Genomic DNA, 25087 nt, shown 5'->3' with positions numbered 1-25087 from the left:
CAGCACCAGCAGTTAAGAAAAAAATATATATATATATTTTTGGAGACTTGCCTCACGGGGCCTTACAAAGCCATTTTTAAGACGCTGTTACCTTAAAGTGACTCTGAGACTACAGAGCACCTTTACTTACAGCAAAGTTCAATATGATGCAAAATCTGAACGGATTAGTTTGAAGCGAAATAACTTTGTGCTGACCTTTGCTGATAGTACGTGGACTCCTTTCTGAGGCAGTGGAGGGTTACCTCACGATGACCTTCACTCCTCAAGTCCTGGCTGACGATCCACTGAGTGGGGTTGCTGGGACGCGCCCCAAGGAACGTCACTCCTTCTTTTAATTTTACCCTGTGAAGAAATAGTAAATAAAAAAAAGAGATCAGTTATTTACATTACTGGATGTCTATGTGTTACGCAAGAAAATAAAGAATTTTCACAATGATTAGACAGAGTCCAAGATGTTGTAGCAATAGTAGAAGAAGCTTTTCCAACTATTCCCTACAGAAATAAGGTACAACAAAATATATTTGCTTTTTATTTTATATGTTACAGATATGTAGTTACTATTATTTCTACATTTTCAAATCGCGCATAGTGATATTTTGGAGATGCGACAGTATTACAATAATAAACATGGGACTGCAAAGACAGACATCTTTGTAGGAAACTGAAGGTTTCATCATTGAACATTTTGACAAAAAGTCTTTATTACCGTTGCTGTATTTCAAATGATGAAATCTGTAGCAATTATTTAAATTAATATACCCCTGGCAAAAAATAAGAGACCACATGAAACAATTTGTTTCTCTGATTTTACTTTTCATAGTTATATGTTTGAGTAAAATGAACATTGTTCTTTTATTCTATGAACTACCGACAACATGCCTCTGATATTCCAGGAAAAAGTTTAGAATTTATTTGCAGAAAATGGAAAATAGTCAAAAAGATGCAGTGCCTTCAGACCTGAAATAATAGAAAGAAAACAATTTCATATTCATTTAGAAACAACAATATTAATGTTTTAACTCGGGAAGAGTTCAGAAATGATGGAACAACCATGAGGTTTTCAATGGGCTTCATTTTGGTGGTCTCTTCATTTTTTCTAGCGTTGTATATTAGACAGGTGCTCAAATTTCATTATGCCACAAACAAATTACAATCTGCTTCCAAAATACAAAAAGCACATATCATTCAGGTTGCTGGGTTTTTACAAGGGAAGATGATGTAATGCAATGTTTTATTTCACTCTAAAATATGTCATTGGAAGTTCATAGACAATTATATTTTCCTTTAGGAGTTAATTGTGAACATTTGCAGAAAGTTGTCTTAGTTCTTTTCACTTTTAAAGAAGTAGATACTCATTGTAAGTTAAAGAAACAAAGCAGAGAAGTCTGAAGACCACAAACTCTGACTAAACGTTTGTTTTTTGTTTTTTTTTTATTTCGTTGTCCTTGTGACAATGACAATAAAGATTTATCTTATCTCTCTTATCTTTTTTAAGTTCTAATGCAGATCCAGCTCATAGTGCTGCTTTGTCTGGTATTGAATAAGATGGGGTCAGACCGTTGGAAGTCTGAGAAGAAAGCAATAAATTTTTTAAATCAATCCGGAAACAGACAGGAAGCCCATGAAGGGAAGCCGTAAGGGGAGTGATGTATTTTATTTTATTTTTTTTATGCCTGTTTAAAAGACAAGCTGACTGCTGATTTTGATGAATAAAACTGCATCATGTCTGCCTCAAACACCGCTGGTGTGTATATTTGCTATGTTCCCGAAACAACATGGCATGAAATAATCAAAGTAAATAGCAATTTCATTCTGCAGTCTGCCATCTTTGGCGAATGTTTGTCATAAGATCAGGCTATACATTGTAATTACAAGCCTGTTACGCTGCTGTCCTGCTTTCACCTCAAACAGTAATAGATTCTCTCTTGCAGTATGAAAACGAAATTATGGAAATGTCTCTCCTTTTTTTTGATTGATACGTTTACAGCGTCTGAGGTGTCTTCAGCTCAGGGGAGTACAAAGGAGAGAACTGTCTTTGGGAGCAAATGAAAATATAACATGGAATATAATAGACCGAATGCACACAGTCTAATTTGAAGGTAAAAGCACCGACATACGGTAGATTCAAGCCATTGTTGCAAAACGTAGCACAGTGGAAGGTCTGTGTGATGCTAGCTAAGACTGACAGTGAAGTACAATGATTGAAGAGCAGACTAAATTATAACAGAAGGCCAAATCACTTTCCCTGTCCAATCCATAGCAGGTTGGCAGATGAGACCAAAGACGGGGCTTCGCTTTCATCTTGAATTTGTTGCTGCCCTTTTTAGACGCAATTGCCTATCTGTCATCCTATGAATATATCTGCCCTCTCCAATCAAGCCCATTTCTTTGATGTGATACCTTGCGCTGTCGGGCTGCAGGTAGCTTGTGAGAAATGAAAGTGGAATCTGTGATCAACACTAGATCTAAGGGTCACTTAAAAACTGTGTTATTTTTCTTTCTTCCTCTGTTTTGTTTTATAATAATAATAAAAAAAACCCAGCAGATTTTCAACCAACCTTAGTTGGCCAGAGATATAGTATGATTAAAGCGTGTATATTGATTTGCTATTGTTAACACTTTGATTAACTTACTGCGAACTGTATGTTTTTGCCACCTAAGCAGCTAACTGATCCCACATAAAAAGACAAAATAATCTTGACACCTAAACACATAATTATCTTGTACAAGCATGTAATCTAAACTCGGTCTCCTCCTCAGCCTGACTGGGTAACAGGATGACAAAGGCAGTATGGCAAGCATAAACATAGGAGGTTTATTCACAGAAGAAACACAGTTCTTTAGTTCTCCAGTTAAGTTAGGACTCCTCAAATACTTATTTTTTCAAAAATTAACCAAGCATTTGCTACGTAGACCACATACATAGGGACTGAAAGTAAAGGTAAATTGGGACAACCTTGCAGTTTTCACTACGGTAACGTCAAGTTTCTGATATGTTTAAGTATGTCTGTGCAGTGCTGTATAAAGTTATGCTTTCTTTTTGCTTTTTTTCTTATTTTAGTAGAAATAATAATGATAAAAACAAATCTGATTTTCATTGGAGAAATTCTAAACCTCTTCATGAGAGAAGAGGGATCAAAATTAGCAACATAAATTATTTACTTGAAGTTATACTGAAATAATTTATTTTAAAGCTTACTTTTTTAAAAAATTTCTTTCCAAATATTATATTTAATGTTCCAAACAAAGTAAATGTGGAGCAGGAAATCTGACTGGTGGGATGTGTACAACTGGAACAAAAAAAAAAAAGAAGCTCTGGTACAGTCCTCTCTCATGGTCCCAGTGGAGGAAGCAGGATCTTTTATCAGGTTTTGTTCCACCTCAGTGGCCAGGATGTCTATCAGCAGCTTGCAGTGTGCTCCCAGAATGTTTTAAACACGGCTGAGTCTCAAAAGGCAGCCAGTCATTACTCCACAGTCCATAATATGTCCACAGAGCATTTGGTGCAGGATGGTTGAAGTGTCTTTTATTGACTAAATGGTCAATTTGGCCTTGCAACCTGTAAGCGTCGGACATTCCTGCAGGTGAGACAGCAGGCAGACAGTCCCAGTCCCAATCAGACGGATGTGGAAACGATCCACAATCGATCAACTGCTTCTCCATACTGGTGGACTCAGGAATAGCAACAGGAATGAAACAAGTAAGAACATAAGCGAGAAGGAGAAAGAAAATAATTTAGCATTTTTTAAAAGTTCCCATCCCAAAATCAGTGCTTTGTAGAACAGGCAGTTTCTCCATTTACTGCTGCAGGATGTGTCTACCAGCTTTACACATCAATTAGAATTATCTCTGTACTTTGACTGGGCCATTATACAATTTGAATGTGCTATATCTAAGCTGTTTTTACTGTAGATGTGGCTGTATGTTTAGGGTTAATACCAGGCTGGATGGTGAACTTCCACCTCCACCTTCCACCTCAGTTTCTACTCCTTCGAAGCCTGTTTGTTTTGTTTCATCCAGGACTGGGCTCCATTTAGCTCCGTCCATCTTCCCATCAACTCTGACCATTTTCTGTCTCCTGGCCGAGGAAAAGCGTCCGATATGCCACTTTCTTCCAAAAATGACTTTTTCTGTCACTGCTCCATAAAGACCAAATTGTGAAATGTATAACCAACAGTTTTGCTATCAACATATTCAATCCCAAATGCCACTATCCACAGTGAAACAAGTACCGAGATGGACTGAAAGGTCACTTAGACAGGAAATGACTCCAAAAGCAGTGTTTAGAAAAATTTTTAAAGTCTGCATATGCGCAGAGGGAAAAAGATGTTACATTTTGGAGACATGTCCTGTGGTCCGATTAAACTTAAGTTGAAGTGTTTGACCACAATGACTATATTTAGATTTGAAGGAAAAAGAAAGGAAGGAACAGACACACAGTACAAAATAGACAGTATTATGATATAACTTTATTTATAGATATTGAAGCATTGGTCAGGAATTTTAATATTGGGCAGGAATGGGTCTTTAAAAGAACAATGAGCCAAATTATGCTACCAGATTTGTAACAAAGAACAACAAAATCTATGTTTTGAAGTTCTAATGTTAATCTTGTGGAAAATTTAAGACTGAAAAAGTTAGTTCTACCAGTTACAAAATAAATGTGTCTAACATTTGTATGATTCTGAAGAAAGATTAAATTATTCTAGAATTTAGAAAACAGAGACGATTTTGGTAGTGAGAATAAAAAAGGGGACATAAATACCTTGGCCAGAGAATGTAATGGATTAAATCAGGCAATGAACAAAATCCTGGATGGGAAAAAAGAAAAAACTGATCACCGTGAGGCTTTTTCTGGCATCACCTAAAAGAAATTCAGTGGAAATTTTAGTATTTGAAACTAGGTCAAAACGCTTATTTCAAAATTTTTATGCCGTTTCATAAGACTTCTGCATATCGTAATACCAGTAACAAGGTCATGCATGGTATCAAAGCAGCTGCACACAATAATCGTAATGGTGGTGTGTACTTTACAAACTCCCCAACACGTGTGGACAAAATGTTGTTGTCGTCGATGCTAAGTGTGTTACAGTGCCACGTGGCTTTCAGATGCAGAAATGAAGTAGAAAACACCATTCCAGTGCACCTGGGCTCTTCTGGGTGCTCCTTGTGTTGAGACACACGTCTCCTGGGGAGACATTGTGGTACACTCGTCACACTCTTTTGATTACAAAGTATTATATAACCAAAGTAGAGAAAGAGACCAACAGCCCTCAGAGGGAAGACAGTGAAGAGTGCAAAGAGACGGCAGTGTTTAGCTGACAGTTTAAAGTAACACAACATGCTGCTTTCAACACTGTCAGCAATCACAAGAGACCTTGACGAGCCTTCATTGGCACCATCCTAAGTCTGAGCTGAAGTGAGCTGATAAAAAGAAAGAGCATCCAGGCAGTACACGGGGAAATCACAGAGCACAAAGTGGCGCATTCACACTTCAGAGGCAACTTTACCCTTTCTTGGATGAATCCCACCGTAACCACTGAGATCTCTTGTTGCCGTTTCTGTTATTCAACCCTTCTCTCTCACCTCTCATTCTTCCTGAGGTCTGATTGCGTGTTTTGAATTTCTCCGAAGCCTCTATAAAAGCGCCACTTAATGGCACGGCGCGAGAAATAAATGTTTCCGAGGCGAAATCCAATAAGATGGAGGCTGCATGACAATGGGAGTCCCCAGCCAGTGGTGTGTGGCCTGCCACGGCAGGCTACTATTCAGTGACACCTGGGGACTGTTTCCTCTTGGCCCTGGGTGCATCACAACGTTACTCTGATTATTCTCCCCTACTGAATCCTTAGGAAACCACATGCTTTCAAAACGAGCGTCTCCACAAGGAGAATTCTGTTATTGTACCATCCCGCCTACATAAACTGTGTGCAGGGAATGCGGCGGCTCAGCAGGGAAGACGAAGAGGAGCGAGGAAGTGTGAGGGAATGACAGAGAGACGGCAGGACAACGACGCCTTGTGATGGTTTGCGGCTGATGCCTAATGGAATAGTTTAAAAGACTGCAGTCGTCTATGACTGCACTGATTTGAGTTACCGATTCTGTAGGAGAAGACAATAGAATGAACTCCCATGTATCAAGTCGTAAAATGAAAAATAAAAAAAAAATGGCATATTCACTGAAACACCTACACTCCAGTCCCAAAGAGATATGGGAAAGCGTAACTTGCTATTCTCATAAAACACGATAAGTTACAAAACTTTTGTAAAGTTTTAAAAATTCTAATAAGGGAAGAATCTGAAATGTCGTCTCCTGAATTAGTACTTGCTCTTCTGCACTGCCTTGCAAAATGCATTCCTAACTTTTTTGTCACATTATCGCTGCAAACCAGTAACTTCAAAGTATTTATTGGGGTTTTATGTCACGGACTAACATAAAGTTGCATATATATGCAGAGTGGAAGTGGAAGAGTTGGAAATAGGGTTAGGTTGTAAAAGAGCATCCTGAGCTTTGAAAATCTCACAGAGCACTGTTCCATTATCCAAAAAGTGAAAGTGTTACAGAACTTCAAAACCTATCAAAGACATACCTGACCACATAAACTCAAACTGTTGATATGACAGTCAGTTGCAAAACTCCACAAGACTGACCAAAAGAAAACGTTTTAGAGGCTACAAATTACTAGAGCAGGTGGAAGTTTGCCTTCCAAAAACGGAACCGTCCTAAACGAACAAAGGAGTGCTTTAGATCAAAGTTAATGCCGAGGCCTACGTCCCATTGAAAATCTCTGGCAAGACTTGAAAATTTATATGAAATAACGCCTTTGATACTATCTGACTGAGCTCACACTATTTTTGCAAAAGGTCTGTCAAATTTTCTGTCTTTACATGCAAAGCTGGTATACTGCTATCTAGTTCGAACAACATCGCACAACACACTTTTCTTTTTTTTTTGTAAAAAAAATAAATAAAAACCATGCATTATTTTTCCATTCTACTTCAAAATGATGAGCAACTTTGCATTGAATGTCACAGGAAATCACATTAAAACAGCACAAATTCAGGTTGTAATGTGACAAATTGAGAAATTATTTTGTCACATTACAAATTAATCGTACTTTGACAGGAAGGCATTGCATGTTAGCACCTTTTAAGCCATGATATATAATAAAAATGTACCTGGATAAATGCTTTCAAATATTTTTTAAAGCCTGATTGAAAAACATTTACAACATCTGGATGAAACAACCGAGATATTTTGTGCAATGTTAATATCAAGAAGGGTAGAAGTGCAATATTTCTTTGCTGGTATAGCTCTGGTTTAATGAATGCACACATTAAAGGCCAACATTACATTTAGCTCCTTAGAAGAGGTCCCACTGCTGCAGATGCCCCAGCTCAAGATAAAAGTCCCTTACTGGAGCTCACTCAAATTATGCTAATCTAGCTGTTTAGTGCAATATTCTTAAACTTTTCTCTCTTCTTTCTTACAGCACACTTCACCAATTTTGTACTCTGTGTCATCAGATCAGCCTGTAAGGAAAACAGAGGTGAGAGAGCCAAGATATGAGTTTTGCTAAGTCAGCTTTAGCTTAAGTCTACTCCTATATAAAACTCCCTGGGGGATTGATTGGATGAAAATGAACTTAGGTTGCAAGAACCGGAAGATTAGAGATAGTTTTGTCCTCTGCAGGGTCTCAGCTTGACCATTGCTGGCCTGAGGTCAAAGCCCGAGTGTCACAGCATTAAAGAGCCGCTGACAAAACTGCAGACTTCAGTCTTATTTCTGACGTTTTTCCTTTGAATCAGACTGATTAAAAAGTATCAGTAAGGCCAAAAGGTGCCATAAAGTACACCCACGGGGAATCTTTTAACATTTTGTCACATTACAACCACACACTTCAATGTATTTTAATGGGATTTCAAGCGATGGACCAATATAGAATAGTTCAGGGTTTTCAAGATGAATAAAAAGAGTATATGGTTCCCAATTTTTTTACATGTAAAAGCCAAAATGTTTCACACAAACTTCAGTCTTCGACTTTTTGCAATGCTGCACAAAAATCTGATTTTGAACAGTTCTCTGGGAAACATCAGATGGAATAATCTGTAACAAGGGCTGCTTATTGCTTTCTTATACACCCAAGGGCTTAACAGAACAGCTGGATTTATACTGAGATTAAATTACAAGTTCTATTCACATATAGAAACATATAGATTATAAAGAAAAAAGAAGTCAAGTAAGGAAACAACATGCTTGTTAGAATCAACATGTGAAGCCCAAACTTAGAAAGTTTAAATTTAAACCACATGAGAAAACATAGGAGAATAAACATTAACAGGCCAGAGAAAGGTCAATGTTGATTTATAAAACTCATAAAGATTCATTAAAACTGTGATATGAGCATGAATCTGAGACTGGCAGACTGTCTGCTGGCTGTCAGTAAGGCCACTTCAACAAATTATTCCTCACCGTCTTAGCCTCACATCAGCCTTTTCTTCTCGTATGAATAATTCATCCGCTTTCTCTTTTTAGCCATCCCAATGTCAAATTGAGTGAATGGTGAAAAAAAAGTATGGAGAAATTCCACCTATAACAAAACAAATATTAGCATCTATCCAAAAAGCATAGATTAGAATATTTGAGCTGTTCATTCAGAGTGACAGAGCTGTTGTAGAAAGTGCGGCAGCTTGCCAACAAGGATCTAAAACAATGCGAAACATTAGACCATTACGCGCCTTCTGTTTGTGTCGATGGGGGAGCCGCTAAGTGCTGGTAGCACGTTCCACAATAGCGTTTTACACACATGCCAGGAGACAGATTTCGTTGGTCTCTCATTTCTGAATCGCACAGCAGAGATTATAGGAGCGCCCACTGTTTTGCTGAGAGACCATAAAAGAGAGGCAGAAAGCATTAGGATTGGAGATCTGTTTGCCAATTACTTTGCCTTTTGTGTAGACACGGTGTGAGCAAAGAGAGGGCAACATCTAAAATCCCATATGAAGAATTCATGTGATTGCTATCATGGAGCGAGGTTTAGTGGTATCCTCGCAGAATGTGTCCACCTAATTGGATTTTCACGACATTCAAGTGCGCAGCAGGAGAGAAAACATCGTGCTGGGGGGAAAACATCAGAGGAGAGAAATGGAAATTACCGGGCCAAGTGTTCTTCCAAAGACGTTTTACTTTCATATTTATCCTTCTCAGGCTTTCCTTGTTCCGTTTCTTCAAAAGGAAAAGGTCTTCGTTTTAAGGAGAATCAAGTTTACACACATACAGTACAGACCAAAAGTTTGGACACACCTTTCTAATTCAATGGGTTTTCTTTATTTTCATGACTATTTATAAGGCAAGAAATCCCACTTATTAACCTGACAGGGCACACCTATGAAGTGAAAACCATTTCAGGTGACGACCTCTTGAAGCTCATCAAGAAAATGCAGAGTGTGTGCAAAGCAGTAATCACAGCAAAAGGTTGCTACTTTGAAGAAACTAGAATATAAGGGGTATTTTCAGTTGTTTTACACTTTTTTGTTTAGTGCATATTTCCACATGTGTTATTCATAGTTTTGATGCCTTCAGTGTGAATCTACAATGTCAATAGTCATGAAAATAAAGGAAACTCATTGAATTAAAAGGTGTGTCCAAACTTTTGGTCTGTACTGTAGATCGAGCAGCATGTTGTTGGATTGTATATTTAGGGTGTGTTTAAGAGAGCAGGTGATTGAGCCCATAAAAGCCGCTCATCGTTCATTCTCATTTGGTTGATGTCAATTGACAAAGGTTGTTGCTGGAGTTGACATGATTCACGTTTTGGACACATTTGACTAGAAGACAGCATTTCTACTGGGCAGCAGCTGGAAATCCCTTTACAACAAAGTTACTATTTAAGTGCTGATTTAATCCTGTTAGTAATTGTTCATCATTGGGTAAAGCAGCCAAACTAAATGTGGTGTGTATATAACTTTACGAAGGAATCTACTGGATCAGATCCAGGATCAGACATGGATTCCAGCTCATCGTTGGGTTGATGAGCTGGAATCAACCCAACAATGACCCAAATGTTGTACTGTTTCAAACATTACAACATTTAATGCTTCTTTATATATATATATATATATATATATATATATATATATATATATATATATATATATATATATATATATATATATATATATATATATATATTTTTTTTTTTTTTTTTTTTTTGTCCAAAAAGCCAGATTGACTTGTAAAAGCATTAAAAGGATACAACATCTTAGGGGGTGAATACTATTTATAGGCACTGTAAGAATACAGTTGAGAGAATAGGTGTCAATGGGTGATTTCCTATGTTGAGTATTTTTTATAGTTGCTAATACAACATCAGAGTCAAGCATAAATAAAATCATTCTGAATATGAAACGTAGCATCAACAGACATTTAAATGTGAACATCAGGTCTGGAACTCTAAAATAGCAGGTCACAGCATCCTCACTGTCAAATTGTGCTTTTAGCTTTCTAAGAACTGCACTCATTTGGAAGCAACCTGTGATGAGCGTTTTACCATTTTTCCACTCCTACATCACCTTTACTTTGCAAATGTAAAGTGACTGCTTGATATTTCCACTCTGTCTTGTATGGAGGGAAGCAGCAAGGCCCAGACTAATCTGCAGATGAATGCGTGCGCAGGGCAGGTAAACAACATTTTATATATATTTATTTTTTCATCCTGAGCACAAATGCTGTCAAAAATCTTCCACGCTCTGGAGAATCTTCCAGTGCAAACAAACGTATATCTATACATGCCAATAAACGAATAGCCACATATGTGCAGTCGGTGCATGTATGCACCTAAGCAGAAACAACACCCTCAATAGCAGCACATTATAAAGCAATAATGTCACAATGTTGCCTGGGGCAGAAAGAGTCAGCCGTACCGTTTTCATTTCCCTTGTACTTTTTTTTTTTTTACTCTCATTTTCAGTTTCAGTTTTAAGAAAAGACGAGACATAAAGAACCCGGTGCCCAGAGGAAACGTGCTGCAAATGGGGATCCATCCTGTAGGCTCCAGCTCAGCTGCCAGCACACCGATGTCTCATCGATGAGTTCATGCAGTTATCATGCTGGGAAGAGTCAAAGGGTGTGTGAGGTAACCTCGGAAGATCTGGCGCATATTCCTTTAGGGTAACCCGTGTGCTCAAGTAGTTTTACAAGCAAATGTAATCAACATTTGCGTTCACAAGAAATTTGCAAAAATAAAATATAGCAACAGAACAAGAGAGAAATAGAAATTGCTTTCAAAGCCTTTCGCTACACCAGGAATCAGAAATTCTAATCCTCGACTGCAACTGGCATGCTACTGAGAAGAGGGCTCAATACGTTTGGAAACTACACTTTATTTGTCAAATACACACTAAAAACTATGTAACCTTTTCTTCAAACCTAACGGCTATACTCTACTTTGTGTTGACATGTCGTGGTTATATCATGAGTGCAAGCAGGACTAGACGTGGTTGTTGACATCTAAACCTGTTTCTTCCGATACAGCATGAGGAAGACCGAGGACGCTTGGTCTTCGTGCTTAGCATTCAGCCTGGTGTCAGTTTCTTAACCTTCCTTCAAAAACCCCCCCCAAAAAAACAACCCAGGATTATTTACAACAGCCCGTGGCTTCCTGTCTGCTCTCCCATATCCCTTCAATCCCCGCCCCACCTCCACGTCTTCTCTTCCCAAAGGGGCTACAGGGAGTTGGTAAAAGATAAGCTTTGTGTTGTGGCAGAGGCAACTGACACCGCTTCAACAACATGAGGATTTAGCCCCGCGAGCGTGAGACCTAATACGCCGCACGTGCGGGGAATCTCCGATGCACGCCCACACCCATCCGCTCGTGTATACCTAGGCAGGGGTGGAGGAAGCGCACAAGGTGCCACGGAAACACCAACGCTCGTGCTCGTGTGGGCACATTCACTGAACGTGCATAACAGAGGCACCCGGGAGTTCGCATAAAGACACAAAGAAAACACCCCCCGCAACCCCCTCTGGCATGCCTTGCTCTAGTGCTCACAAAATAGCTTTTAATTGGTGTAGGAGAATAAATCAATGCAAATCATGTTTGGAATGCTGGTGATGGGAACGAGGAAGAAAAACAAAAAGCAGAAAGCAACAACTGCTGCCAGATCATCAGACGAGGCCGCTCCTGAAATAGGAAAAAAAGGACCGATCCTGAACTATAGCTGCACAAAGGCATTCTAAGGGCACACTTTAGATCTCAGCAGACCAGAAGACAATTTCAACAAACAGAGTAAATAAGCCCAATAAGTCATAGAGAATCCTCAGGGAGGCAAGGGGGCCCCGGGGCGCTCCGTGATTCATCCCTCACCCGTTCGCCCCGCAAGATGCTTTGATGAAAATTAGCTGTCAGTCTATGGCACTCATCTGATCGACACAACTTCATCCGCAGCTCACTGACCTTTACGGAGAGAGCAGAGGAAGCACGGCCGCCCGCCCCGCGCCCAGATCAACACAGTGAGGGATGAAACAATAACAGCCTCGGACGCTCAACAAGATGACACAGCACGGAGCTCGACTTCCTGCCGAAAGACGTGACTGGAGCAGGAAGGGTCGAGGTGTACGGGACGGAGCTGTCTGCATGTGGTGCATGTGATTGTGTCTCAGGATGTGGGTGTGTTTCTGATTAAAAGATGAAAATAAAAATAAAAAGAAGAAACAGCGTCTGTAAAAAAAACAAACATCAAATGACATGAGGGAGATAAAAATCCCAGAGCAGAGACCAGTGGGATGCTGCTTTACAGACAAATCAAATGAATCAAATCAAACTCGACGAACGGAGCACAATCTCCTGTACGCACCGCCTTGTTATCAAATGCTCACAAAATGAAAATTGCTTCTCTTCTCTCCAGCTACTCCGGCGGAGTTCATATGCTTTAAAATATTCAATTTGCGGGCTCACCAGGTAAAATCCATTAAAGCCAGCCAGTAATGTCAATTGAATTAGAGCTGCTCCATATAAAGCGTGGGATCTCCCCGTTCTGTTAGCTGAATGGCTCTGCTGGCACCTTGTTTGGTAGCACAAGGCAAATGGGATTAGGAGGAGACGCTGGCTGCTAATGTAACAACATAATTCTTTAAATCGTACAAAACTACAGCGAGCCACAAAGAGGGCAACGCGGCTCAGAAGGAGGCATTATGGTCTATTAAAAATCCCAAATCCACTCTGCATAAGTGGCTCCAACTCAATGGCCCAACTAGGTGATGTTTACATACAGACACAGGCAAACGAAGTTTAACATAGTAGTTGAATGTAATAATTTAAGCAATGTCTGGCTCATTTGCCGCCTGCTGTCACGCTCTGTGTGCTGCAAGATGTTTGGCGAGTGTGCCGAATAGGGGATTTAATATATATGGACATAGCTTTTTTTTTTTTTCTTTTTTTTAACTGCTGCTCACTAGTAAAATGCTAAAAATCACAAGGACAGTGAAATTAGTCCTGAGCAATAAGGTGGAGATGTTAAAACCAAAGTAATAAACTCTGAAGAGCTAAAGTGCTCTGCAGAACTCAGAGAAAATGCAGAGCTCACCGATTAACAAGTTTCTAGAATTCTCGGATTAATTTTCCTTCTCGGAAAAATACCATTATAAAGTCCACATTAGCAGAAGTTTTGGGGTTTTTTTATGGGTAAAGTGGCTGCTTCACCAATAAAAATCCTTTTTGTAACACAGGTGTAAAGTATTTATGACGGCTACCAGCTTTGTGTGGTTTTTTTATCGTCACTTCACTATCAATGAATAGGACTAAGACTCCATCCTCAGAGGGGCTCAGAAGGAAGAGCCCACACACTAGCAAACACACTCCTGTTCCCTTGTAATTTAATTTCTAAACACCCTTGAATTACCCTGGTTATTTTTCTTGTGCATTTTGACTGCTGTGCAAAAAACTGTGCTGTTTATGTAACGTCAACACCAGCTATGATTGCTGTTGGTGCTGGGGAAACAAAGCTCCTTTTTCTTTCCCAGAGTGTAATTGTTTTACTTCAATCTTCTTACTTTCAAGTGTAAAGAAGGTCACATAAACTAAAGCATAAAGCACATATGTGGTGCTGCTTTAAAGACAACAACAAAAAAAGGTTAAAAGGTCAAACACATCCACAAACGTCCTGAAATCAAACAGTAGCGCGCCTCATAAACAATTTAGCGTACCTCATAAACAATTTAGCGTACCTCATAAACTTGTGACTCAAAACGTTATTTAGAGTCACAAGCAAAATAACAGTGTTTTAGCATTGAATCAGAAGTTGATTAACGAATAACACATCTACTTTAGCATCAGTAGCCGACCACAGTGGACAGACCTATTTTCTCCAAGTTACACTTGAATGACAGGTGATTTGTGCCAGCCTGAGTGGATAAACATCACCCATTTAGAAAGAAACCACTGTTCACTGTGGTATGTGATATACTAGCAAAAACTAATCCAATTGTTCCTATTATGCTGAGGCATCCCCACTGCTAAAATGATTTTCATGTATTTAGCCCCAACTTCAAACTCCTCTTTTTTTTTTTTTTTTCAGTCTGTTCGCCTCTCTGGCTCTGCACCCAAAACTGAGACAGGTTTTTAACTTTGACATCCAAGTTGTGATCAATGCTGGATTTGCATCACCGACAACTCGCTGACCTTTCGTACAGTAATAAGAAGTGAAGGAGCACCTCTCCCGCCGCCGCCGCTGCACCGCAGCTGCATGCGATGTCTGCAATGCCATTTTAATCACCCTGCTCTTCGTGGAGGGCGGTTCTTAATGCCAAAATTACCGCCGGGTGTGCCGATCTCTATTACATGACTCCAAGGTCTTCCGAGGAGCTGATTGTAGCCACAGCTGGTGTCGCCCTTGGACCCCCACCCACCCAGGACAATGAATTATTCAACTGTGACAGAGTGACACCGCCTATTACATGCCAGGTGATGCTGTAAGCAAAGTGAAGCAGACGCTGCGTTGCCCTTGTGCAGGATATAAATGTCCGCCCCTGCAGAGGACAATTGATCAGCGAGCCGTGTGCTCTTTCTCGCACCCAAAGCGAGAAAAACCACTGTTCACTGTTCTGGATTCTGACTCTTAGCACACAAAACAACAACACCAGCATGTGAATAATTAACCCTGCGCCGCTGTAAGCACGGCAGAATTTCCTCCGCACTCGCTTTGTGTGACCTGACTGAAGCGTGACAGCTCTTCAAAGAAGCCGCCAAGGAAAAGGTAATCATATTTAACAGGTTTTAGAATATCTTGAAAAGAAACATCTTACCTCAAGCTTTTAAAGTCTTACTTATCAAACACAAAAGCCTGTCAAAATCAAAGAGCAAGGCTGCCTTTTCAGGCTCAGAGAATTCCATAAAAGAGGAAGACACTAGTTTCATTTCCAAGGCCAGCATCAGCCGCAGCCGCGGCAACCAGAAGCTTATTGGAGTTCAGAAATTAACCTGTTTTTGCTTTCTTCTTTTGGAACATCGGGTGGCCTTTGCCTGTTATTCTGGGGTCAGTACTAACGACTCGTCATCTCGTCATTAGACGAGACAAAAAAGCCGAGGATTTTTTGAGCAATCAAAAGGAGAAATTCCTCATGAAGAATACAAAACACAGAAACGTCTTATTAAGCCAACCTTGTTGCTAATCTAGCAATATGCCAACATCAGATAAATATATTTGCTTTATAAGATGGTGATATTCACCTGGACAACAAAGTATTCAATAAATGAAATTACCCCAGCATTGAGGTATTTTGCAATTTAGTGCAGAACTTTCAGTCTGTTAAAGATGCAAACAAATGCACCAAAACACAGCACCAGTCATTTTCTTTCTTTAAACCGAACAAAACTAAAATAAAAACATAAACTAAAATCATCCCGAGGCCAGAAAGCCAGGTTTCTGAACCGCCTTTAACTGCTCGGTACTGCTTTTGTTCACACAAATGCAAAGTTGCATGCTTACTATTGGCTTCACCGTTCACAATAGAGTGTGAGCTCATTATAATTCAAAACACAACTTAAATACTGCAACAGACAAACCGTATTTCTTCTCATTAATGTCCATCATCACAGCAGTGTCCCTCTACAGCAGAAGTGTCCAACTCCATCCAAAAAAAAGTGCAAAGAAGATGTCAGAAGTGTTGACATGGTTTTCTCGTGCCTCAGCCCTCTAGAGCAGAGGTCAGCCAACTTTACAACCCTACCAGGCATTTTTGCCTTTAGCCTAGCTAAGCAAGAATTATTTAGTCACTGAACCAGCACAACTCTTTGAGACAAAATATGTTGTTAGTACAATACCTACTCACTTAAGACACAGCTGTTTTCATTTTTAATGTATTTTACTCAATGAGATATTACATTTTCATAGAAAATGAAAATCGAATAGTCTTTCAGTTATTCAGACGTACTGACAAGGCAGCATTACCACATGCAAATTTGTGACGTAACATGAATGTTAATTGGTTAAGAAAACAGCAAGTAATGATTCAGTACAAAACTGTCAGTAAGAGTCGGCTAATATAGGCAGATTGGTATGACATCCTTCAGTTTGAGTTTTTATATATGGCTAAGATGCACTCCACTAGCAGAAGACTCGTTCCTTTGAAATCATTTCTTAATTTTTCTACAAACTCACTTTGATAAAACTCAAGGTAAGGTAGTGACTACTGATGACTACTTCGAGGAATCCTATTTCAAAGAAATCAAAGCCATCCATTCACGTTTACCCTTTTCTCTTGTACGTGCACCCGCACTTATGGAACCTGAAATTACGTCTGCGCTGTTTTTTAAACTGAATTAAACCAAAATGAGTTTCTGATGTTTAGCGTAGCTTCAGTGACTCTGCAATTACCAAGCAAGCACACAAACAAGCAGCTCCTTGTATCAGTCTAAAAACAAATCCTTCATTCAAATAAAATTCTCCCCAAGAAAAAAGTCCCACCCAAATGTTTATGTGGAAAAAGATTTAGTGAAGGAGGGCTGCACTACACTGCATCAGTTTTAGCTCAATGTTCCTAATTAAAGACCAAGTGAGATTGTGTGGACTTGATCAGCCGGGGACTGTCTAACGAAAAGGTCATGTGTTGTTTTTTTTTGGAATTTGTTTTGGGTTTGTTTCTCCATTTGCTCTTTCTCTCTTGAGATCTGGACACACTGTGCAGAGTTATTTCAGCAGCACATGGGGGACCTGGACTATTTTTATGTTGTTGTTGACTGAGAGTCTGCATCTGATTGAGCAAGCAGGAAGCAGCGGTTGGTTGTCCATCTGCAGCTTGTTTTTACAGCACTCCGCCCAAATGTAGTCACATATTGGAGGTTAAATTGAACCATTACTATGCCTCACCTAACGGGTGTTCATATTGCTTAGTTGTTTTTAAATTTTGGCATGTCTTGTGTTGTGTTTTATGGAATACCGGCAAAAAACAATTCTGTAAAGTTATCCATGCATTATGATTTTTAGATAAGAGATAAAGTTCTGAAGGGGTTTAATGCAGAGTAATCTCTAAGTACTCCTGAGAGGAACTTGGTTAAAGGCTGGTTGAAACTTTGCATTCTTTGTTTTAGTATATCATAAGAAAAAATCTTAACATATGTTGAAGTTTCTGGTTGTGACATGAAAAAGTTCAACGAATTCCTCTGCAACGTGTCGCTGTTTACAGTGTGGCTTAAAACACCAATCAGTCCTTTCTGGGTTTACTCTGAATGAACCAGTCACTAAGATCTGGAGATTCAACGTTATCCAGTGCTATTATGGAAAAATAACTTAGATTTTAAAAAGCAGGTAGTTTTGCATTCAAGAAAAAAACAAAACAAAGCACTTGTAAAAGCACATATTCAGTCTTTTATTGAACAGACATAATGCACTATGCATAAACCTATTTTATGGTTAATTAGTTAATTGACAAGAATGTCAAGGCCAACGTAAGGCTGACTGAATTTGACACCTTGTTCAAAGAAACATAACGTGGGAGAGAAAAAGGAAAGGACAGCCAAGATTAATAACACACTTTTAATAGCCCTCTGTCTCGTTCCTTAATTTTTCTTATCTATCCTCCCCAATTGAGGATCCAGTTGCCTTTCTCTCTGACACTCTATTGCCATTTCAATGTGTTATCTGTGGGCAACCTTGAGTCGATTCATTGTAGGTATTTTAAGCAAGAATGCCCACAAACACACACACACAAACACCCCTACCCAGGGTGTCCAATCACTACAAAATGCACATTATTTGCAGCATGCCTCATTTCACCTTAGCTAAAGCCATTTACTCCAAATACACACTGAGTTAATGAGACAGCTGCAATTAATTCCACTTGTTTACAAAGTGAGGGGGTTGAGGTGGGTGAAGACTCTGTGAGCAGGGTTCACACAGCGGCAGGAAGAAACTGTCAGAAGGAGGCTGGGTCTTGTTGAGGCATGTGTGCAAAAAATAAATTGACACTTCAAATAAACCACACTGAAATTAAAGATGAGACTTTGAAACATGCTACAGTCGTCTCTGAGTTAACATGAGCCAAGCTAAGGGTTTAATGAAGTTTAAGAAACACGAGACAAAAGAATTCATTCGGACAGTTCCTTCAGTTTAAAGTGCTTTTAAAAAGATGACAAAGTACCCGAGTGAGCGGGGTTTATCTGTAACAAAGATACACTGACGCCGTCTGTCAGTGTGCATCAAATTTGGAAATATTTGAAGATATTCCCAGTCATGAAACACATTCACTGTCATGATGTGGAAAAACAGAAGAGCACTCCCAATCACTTCTATTCAGGTACCTCTTAGTGATGCCATCTAAAAGGTTTATTTAGACTTAATTCATTTTAATGTTCTCCTTTTTTTTAATCCATTTACGTTGTTAATATTTATATATACCGTATATATACTGTATGTATATTACTGACTTGCTGGAGGCTCTATTGTTGAAAAAAAAAGAAAACATAAAGTAATTTTTCCCTTTATTTATGCAGGTAAAACCCCATTGAGATCCAGGTCTCATTTTCAAGAAGGTCCTGGGCAGAAATCTGAAAACGAATTGGCAAAAGAGCACATACTTGTGGTTCTAACAACTTCATGACTCACCTACAATATTATTCCTCTGATTAATGCACAACTGCATGGTAATGGTTAATCATGCAAATTATACAATGGTATCATTTAACAACTTTAGGCTACTTTTAAGACAGTCAGAAGCTGCTTTTCTTTCTGAGGATTTAGTAACGCTGGCAATCTTGTTTTAGTCGTTCACTCTAAATGCTGCAGGCGTTATGTCCACAAGGAAACAAACTTCCGGAGGGGCTACCGGAGCAGACAGCCCCATTCATGGGCGACTCTACAAGTCACCAAAAATATATGATTGTAAATATAATTTTAGGTCCCTGAAAAGCAAAGTTATGTCCGTGCATTAAACATCGCCCGCCTCCGTGGCCACACACCCTGGTGTATCACAGGCACATTTACGAGGCTTTCTGTCTGCAACCCGGCAGAGCAGGAACACTGAGCCACCCGCCTTTCGTCTGTTGAACTCTGTTTTCTTTTAACACACAAAGTTAAAGTCCAATTAAGTTTGCAACGACGTGTCTGCTGAAGGTGACCGGTGGTCAGGCTTTAATACGTCCTTCATTGCTTGCTTACAATGACTCATAATAATGTGATTATTTTTTAGAGCATTAGAATATTTTCCTACTCATTTTCGACTACGGTAAAATAAACACAAAAAGCAGTTTAGGAATAGTTCAAATTTGACCAACATTTAGAGCTTGCTGCTTTAGGGGTAAGAGAGTGGCAGGAGATTCATATGACAGCAGAACCAGGCTAATCACAAAGGAAATAACAGTAATATTACTCAAATAAAAGTAGAACGTATGATGTAGTAAAACTTCTCCTGAATGTACGGTACTTATTTTTTTTCAAAACATTACTCAAGTAAATGAATAAATGTAACTAAATACTATTCACCTCTACAGAAAAACATGTGAATGCAATGAGCAAAAGTGTGACTGCACTCAGAATACTGACAGACTGTAAAGGTAATTAAAAAAGCAAAATTACATTAAAGCTTTGGGTGAAATTTTGCTTCTGAAAGCAACTCAAAAGGTTTATGAACAAGGTGAAACAGAAACCTCACAAAATAAGATCAATTTCATCACATCTGATATTTTTGTAAGATGTCACGACGTTCCAGATATGCAAAATAAACCAGCAAATGAGAATGACCTTCTGGGAAGTTTGGCTGAAATGAAGAGATAGAGTATTTTCAAGGAGCTTAAAGGCAGAAAGCATTTTTTTTTTAAAAAAACTTGGCAGATGAATCAAAGGACATTTATACTTAATACATGGCTTTGAGAGAAGGCGATACAATAAATAGCCTGTTTTTGTAGTTATTTTAAGGTCATTTGTATATGGGGGGATTTTTCACATACATCGCCAAGGACGTCCAGCATTGCCACCGTAACCCTTGACCTATTGACACTCCTGTCTCCCCCGACCCCTCTACTTAGAAAATGTTGTAGGTCGGCCACTGGTTTCACTAATTAGCTACTTGTATAAAAAGTTGAAGGGCAAGAAGGGACCTTTATTCCACACAACATTTGTTCAATGTAACAAAATTGTTCTCTAAGGCACAAATAATGGCTGCTTTTCTGGAAACTGTAATATTTTTTGCCCAAGTTAAAACCTCCTTCCTGTCTGTTAGTGTGCTCTCTAATAAACATGTTACTGGAAATGTTCAAATTTTCACATGGCGCCCTTTATTGTTACACAGCAGGTATCACTGCTCTCCATCTGCAGCCTAAGGTGTCCTCTGAGGATTGATGAGCTTAACAAAACTCTACAACATGCATCTTCTCAAACATTAGAGGCAGCAGCAAACCTGTCTGTAAGGACATTAATCTGCATGATGAGCAGCATAAGAGAAACAATGCCGTTTCCACACACAAAAAAAGATATTGTAGCCTATTTATCGAGACTCAGGAATACGAATATAACTGACACGCTGGTCCTCTGCTCAGCAGCAACGTCACACAGCAAACTGCCGACAGAGCAGGAAAGCTGGGATCCTAGGAAATTTGCATTTTAACAGCCAAAGTACACAAAAGTGTCAAGTGCCTCTGCCACACAAGATGATTCACTAAAAGTGGGGATGAGGTGAGAGAGAAGATATCTGAAGGGAGTCTGACTTTGAAAACTGGTGGGAAACAAAATTCACATGAAGGATTATGCCACAAAAGTCATAGATTGGCAATTTAGCAGCTATTCCTATCCATCCTCGGCCCCCTTAGCTACCGGAAAAGATGAAGAACACAGAGACGAAGCTACGGTAGCATATAAAGGGATGAATATACATTCCATGTATCAAGAAATGAATATACATTTCCTTATTGGTAATGCTTGTCTTCAGTTGTTTTCTTTTTATCACAAGCTGAGATCACAAAACACGTGAAAAAAAGTAACAATAAATGTTTCACAGTTTTCAAGAAGATTATATCAGCATTTGCAAGCCAAAACTTTCTAATTCTCCTGGAGCTGTCTACCCAGGTTATCTAAGGTGCGACACATAATTAACCTAAGTGCTTTTATTTTCAGTTTCCAATTGCTTCTTGCACACTCGAGTAGTCGCTTCACTGTTTACTTTGAGAAAATGTGTAGATTTTCTGATTGAGTGGAGAAGCAGTTGGATTTGCTCATTTGAATTAATCAAGCTTGATTAAAGGCCAAAAGGGCTGATGAGCAGTCAGGACACATTCAGAGTCTTGGGAAGTGCTTGAGGTAAAGGTCACTGAAAACTTTTCTGGCTTGTATGCAGCGTAAAATAAAATTTAAAGAATATGCATAGAATATACATATTTCTCAGGTTTGCTGACTGCATTATTTATTAAGGGAACTGAGATTATGGTTTGAGTTAAACTCCTTTTAGGAATACTTCACAGGATCTCAGCAGGGCTAACGGACACTAATAGAGTGCATTTTCAAAGGGACTCTTACAAGTGCCTTACAGTCTTTTGTCTCATTCAAACACAAAGCGGCACACAGTTCAGTGAGAGCACATTGGAGTATAATTGATTGCCTGAAAAAGAACAACTCTGCACATGCGCATGGTGCAATAAGGTTCAATTTCTCAGAAGTGAGCATAATGAAGACGGGGATGACAATGGCGAACCCACTTCTCTTATTTTCCTTAGCAACCAAGGAGTAAGTGAGATGCTTTCTTCTTTAAAAGAAAATTTTCTAATTGTTTCTCTCCTTGTAAAAAAGCAGAAATGAGGCAATACATTTAGCTCACCGGAGAAAGTGGTGTAATAAGCCGGGTTCATGAAAATAAAATGAAAGGTTTAACAATGTTTGTGAGAATTAGTAATATTCTCCTTTCACACCATTACAAACTGTGTTTAAAGCAATCTGTAATCAGAGCAGAATAACCCAGTCCACATTTGATGAGTCTATACATTATAGTTATAGTTAACACTTAGAATATTATTAAAAGTTGAGGTTGTTTTTTTTTCAGTAACTCCACTCACTAATTGAAACATGCTACGTAGATAAATTAGTGCAGATTCTCAGTCGTCCAGGATATGGCAACCATGGTAACTATGAAGGTGATTCATGGAGGCGACTGGACGTCCTGAGGTTTCATCCTCCTAACATCTACAGTGCAGCCTGGACTCGTCTCCCACGGCAGTTTCACATAAACGCTCACCTTAAGACGACACCAAAACAGTGAGCATGGTGAAAATGTGGGGGACTTTTTAGGATCGTCTTCAAGGGAACTGAATAGATGTAAGGCTCAAAGTCTCATGTGACGTTGACGCAGAAAACATGGCTACAGGGTTTGTTCTATGCTAGCAGATAACAAGAAAAACTATAGTGAACAGTATTTCAAGACGGCGGTCTCGTTTAAGTGTTTTGGAGCTGAACGCATTTATTGTATTGTTTATCATTTATTGTGAGAAATATAAAGAATTTTGACTAATTGTAACGATAAATCTTACTTATTGATGTTACATAAAAATGTTTTTGTTTTTTTTGCTATTTTCTCTTGTTTTTGTTCCAGAAGAGCATCAGTAGATATCACTAAATTTAAAAATATGATTAAATGCAGTTACAGTTTCTTTTTTAAGTACGCGGCATCCTGACAAAGCCTGCGTCAAATGAGAATGATTTTTAAGGACAATATTTATTTATGGTGCTATAAATGCTGTTTTTTTTTTTTTATTAAATCATAATCTTTATCATTATCCCAATGCTATCACAAAACATTGTGATAAAAGCCCATATTGCTCACCCCTACTAAATCAGAGGTGAAACATCTTCGAGATAACAAGAGAAGTCCAGTTGCCTTCATACATCACTCTCATGAACACTATATAGATTACATACACACTGATTACATCAGATAAAAAACATTTTTAATTCAGAATGAGGGCTTAGAGAAAATCATGTTTAATACCGGCTAAAAGGTTATTTTCTACTTGACAAATAAGCCTCATCAGAACGCATATTCTGTATCACTGAAAATTAATGAGTATTTATCTTGCTACTTGTGACCTAAGAAATTAATTCTTGATTTTTCTGCATATCTTTTGTTGGTAGAAACTGGTTGGCGCATGAGGCTCAGGTACAGTGTTGTCTTGCATGTGCATGAGGTACATTTATCGCCCTGGATGCAGAGACAACCTAAAAAAAATTCTTCTTAAGCTTTTCAATCGAAGTCACTTTGTCCTTCCCTACACTTCCTCCCACAGAAATGTTTTAACTGTACAGATACAATGAGCGTGAAGCTTTGAGGGCCACCATTTTCGAACCACTGTAACTGAATGCATAGACAAAGCGCATTAAAAGATTCCTGCTGGAGAGGTGATCAAAAAATCTATAATCTCTTTTATTTGCCCCCAAGGTGACATCTGTTTTAAAAGAACTCTAATCTAAGCGGATATAAAAGGGTCTTTAAAAAGCCATTCTGCTGGCTTTTGTTGTGTGTGCCTGTGTGAGTGTGTACTTCCTGCTCGGGTGTCCTCTGTCCCACAAAGAGAAAGCGGCGGCGATGATTATGCGAAAAAAAGTTCTTTCAAAGCCTCCCCTCACGAAGTAAAACAGCTGCACCTTTAACCTGCTTTATGAATGAGATTAGATCAGTTCTCTCTTTTTTTTTTCAAAATGAAAATGCTATAATTTGCTGACACGAGCTGCAGTGTTGGTCATGACGGCCCCTGCCAGTCACTCTAGCTTCTTTTGTTGATTTCGGAGTTGCGCAACAAGCCCGCTTCGTTACATTTTGAAATGTCAAAACAAACCGTGATGGAACTGAGCCTCTTTGAGCGTGGTGGGATCACTCTTATCCAAACAGACAGGCTCATCGCTGCCCCTCTATGTGGATGAGAGCTGCTGCTGAACACTCTCTGCTCCACTGGCACGGAGTAGTGACATCCCTGCTCCTTTGCCTCAGCCGGCTGGTGCTGTCCCTCCCCTGTGCTCGCTCCTTTGCCCCCGTCCCCAGTGTGGGGCCGCTATCTCCCAGTATCAGCTGGAAATTTGATGGATGACAGGTGGAGGCAGAGGGAACAGGGCTCCTCGGGGCCCGTCAGGCTCGGTCCCTCCATCCATTAGTTATCCATTTAGCCCTGTGTGGGCCGGCCATCCTGATCCCCCCCAGCTGCCCTTTCTTCCCCCGGACACGCTTGAATTTTCTGGTCAGTGATGAATCCTTAACCTTCCAGCTGCTGGATGGTCCCCGTCTCCTTTTGCAGGAGAGAAGGAGGCCATCACGGTTCATTTCTCTCATCCCTAAGCCACTTAGATGCACTGCTTTGTTCTGATTCTCTTTCTTCACTGTCAGATAACCTAATAACACAGGAGGAGCCGTCACATTCCTAATTTTTCTCTGTGTTAAATACATATTGTGGAAGACAGGCTGCTCTCTGTAGGATCGGCGCTTCTTTTGGAGTCTCTCAGCTCGTCAAGAGTCCTTGCTGAGCGCCTGCGAATCACACCATACATCCGGAGGCCTGGTAATTCTGCAACCTGTTGGATAAACCCTCGGCACATCGATCTGGCCAGGAAGATCAAGGGAAGAGTGA

At 39.4% G+C, this 25087-nt stretch overlaps 1 protein-coding gene across 1 annotated transcript in view; it reads right to left on the bottom strand.

Annotated features, from left to right (window-relative positions):
- The window catches only part of tmem132c (transmembrane protein 132C), a 164009-nt gene that overhangs the window by 79561 nt on the left and 59361 nt on the right, over positions 1 to 25087 (bottom strand). The window contains exon 3 of the mRNA XM_023343006.1: positions 196 to 342. Coding sequence (XP_023198774.1) covers positions 196 to 342 — 147 coding nt within the window. The remainder of the gene's footprint in view (positions 1 to 195; positions 343 to 25087) is intronic.

This window comes from Xiphophorus maculatus, chromosome 12, assembly GCF_002775205.1.
Source record: "Xiphophorus maculatus strain JP 163 A chromosome 12, X_maculatus-5.0-male, whole genome shotgun sequence".
NCBI classification, from domain to species: Eukaryota; Metazoa; Chordata; class Actinopteri; order Cyprinodontiformes; family Poeciliidae; genus Xiphophorus; species Xiphophorus maculatus.
This window is presented reverse-complemented; position numbering and strand designations above follow the sequence as displayed.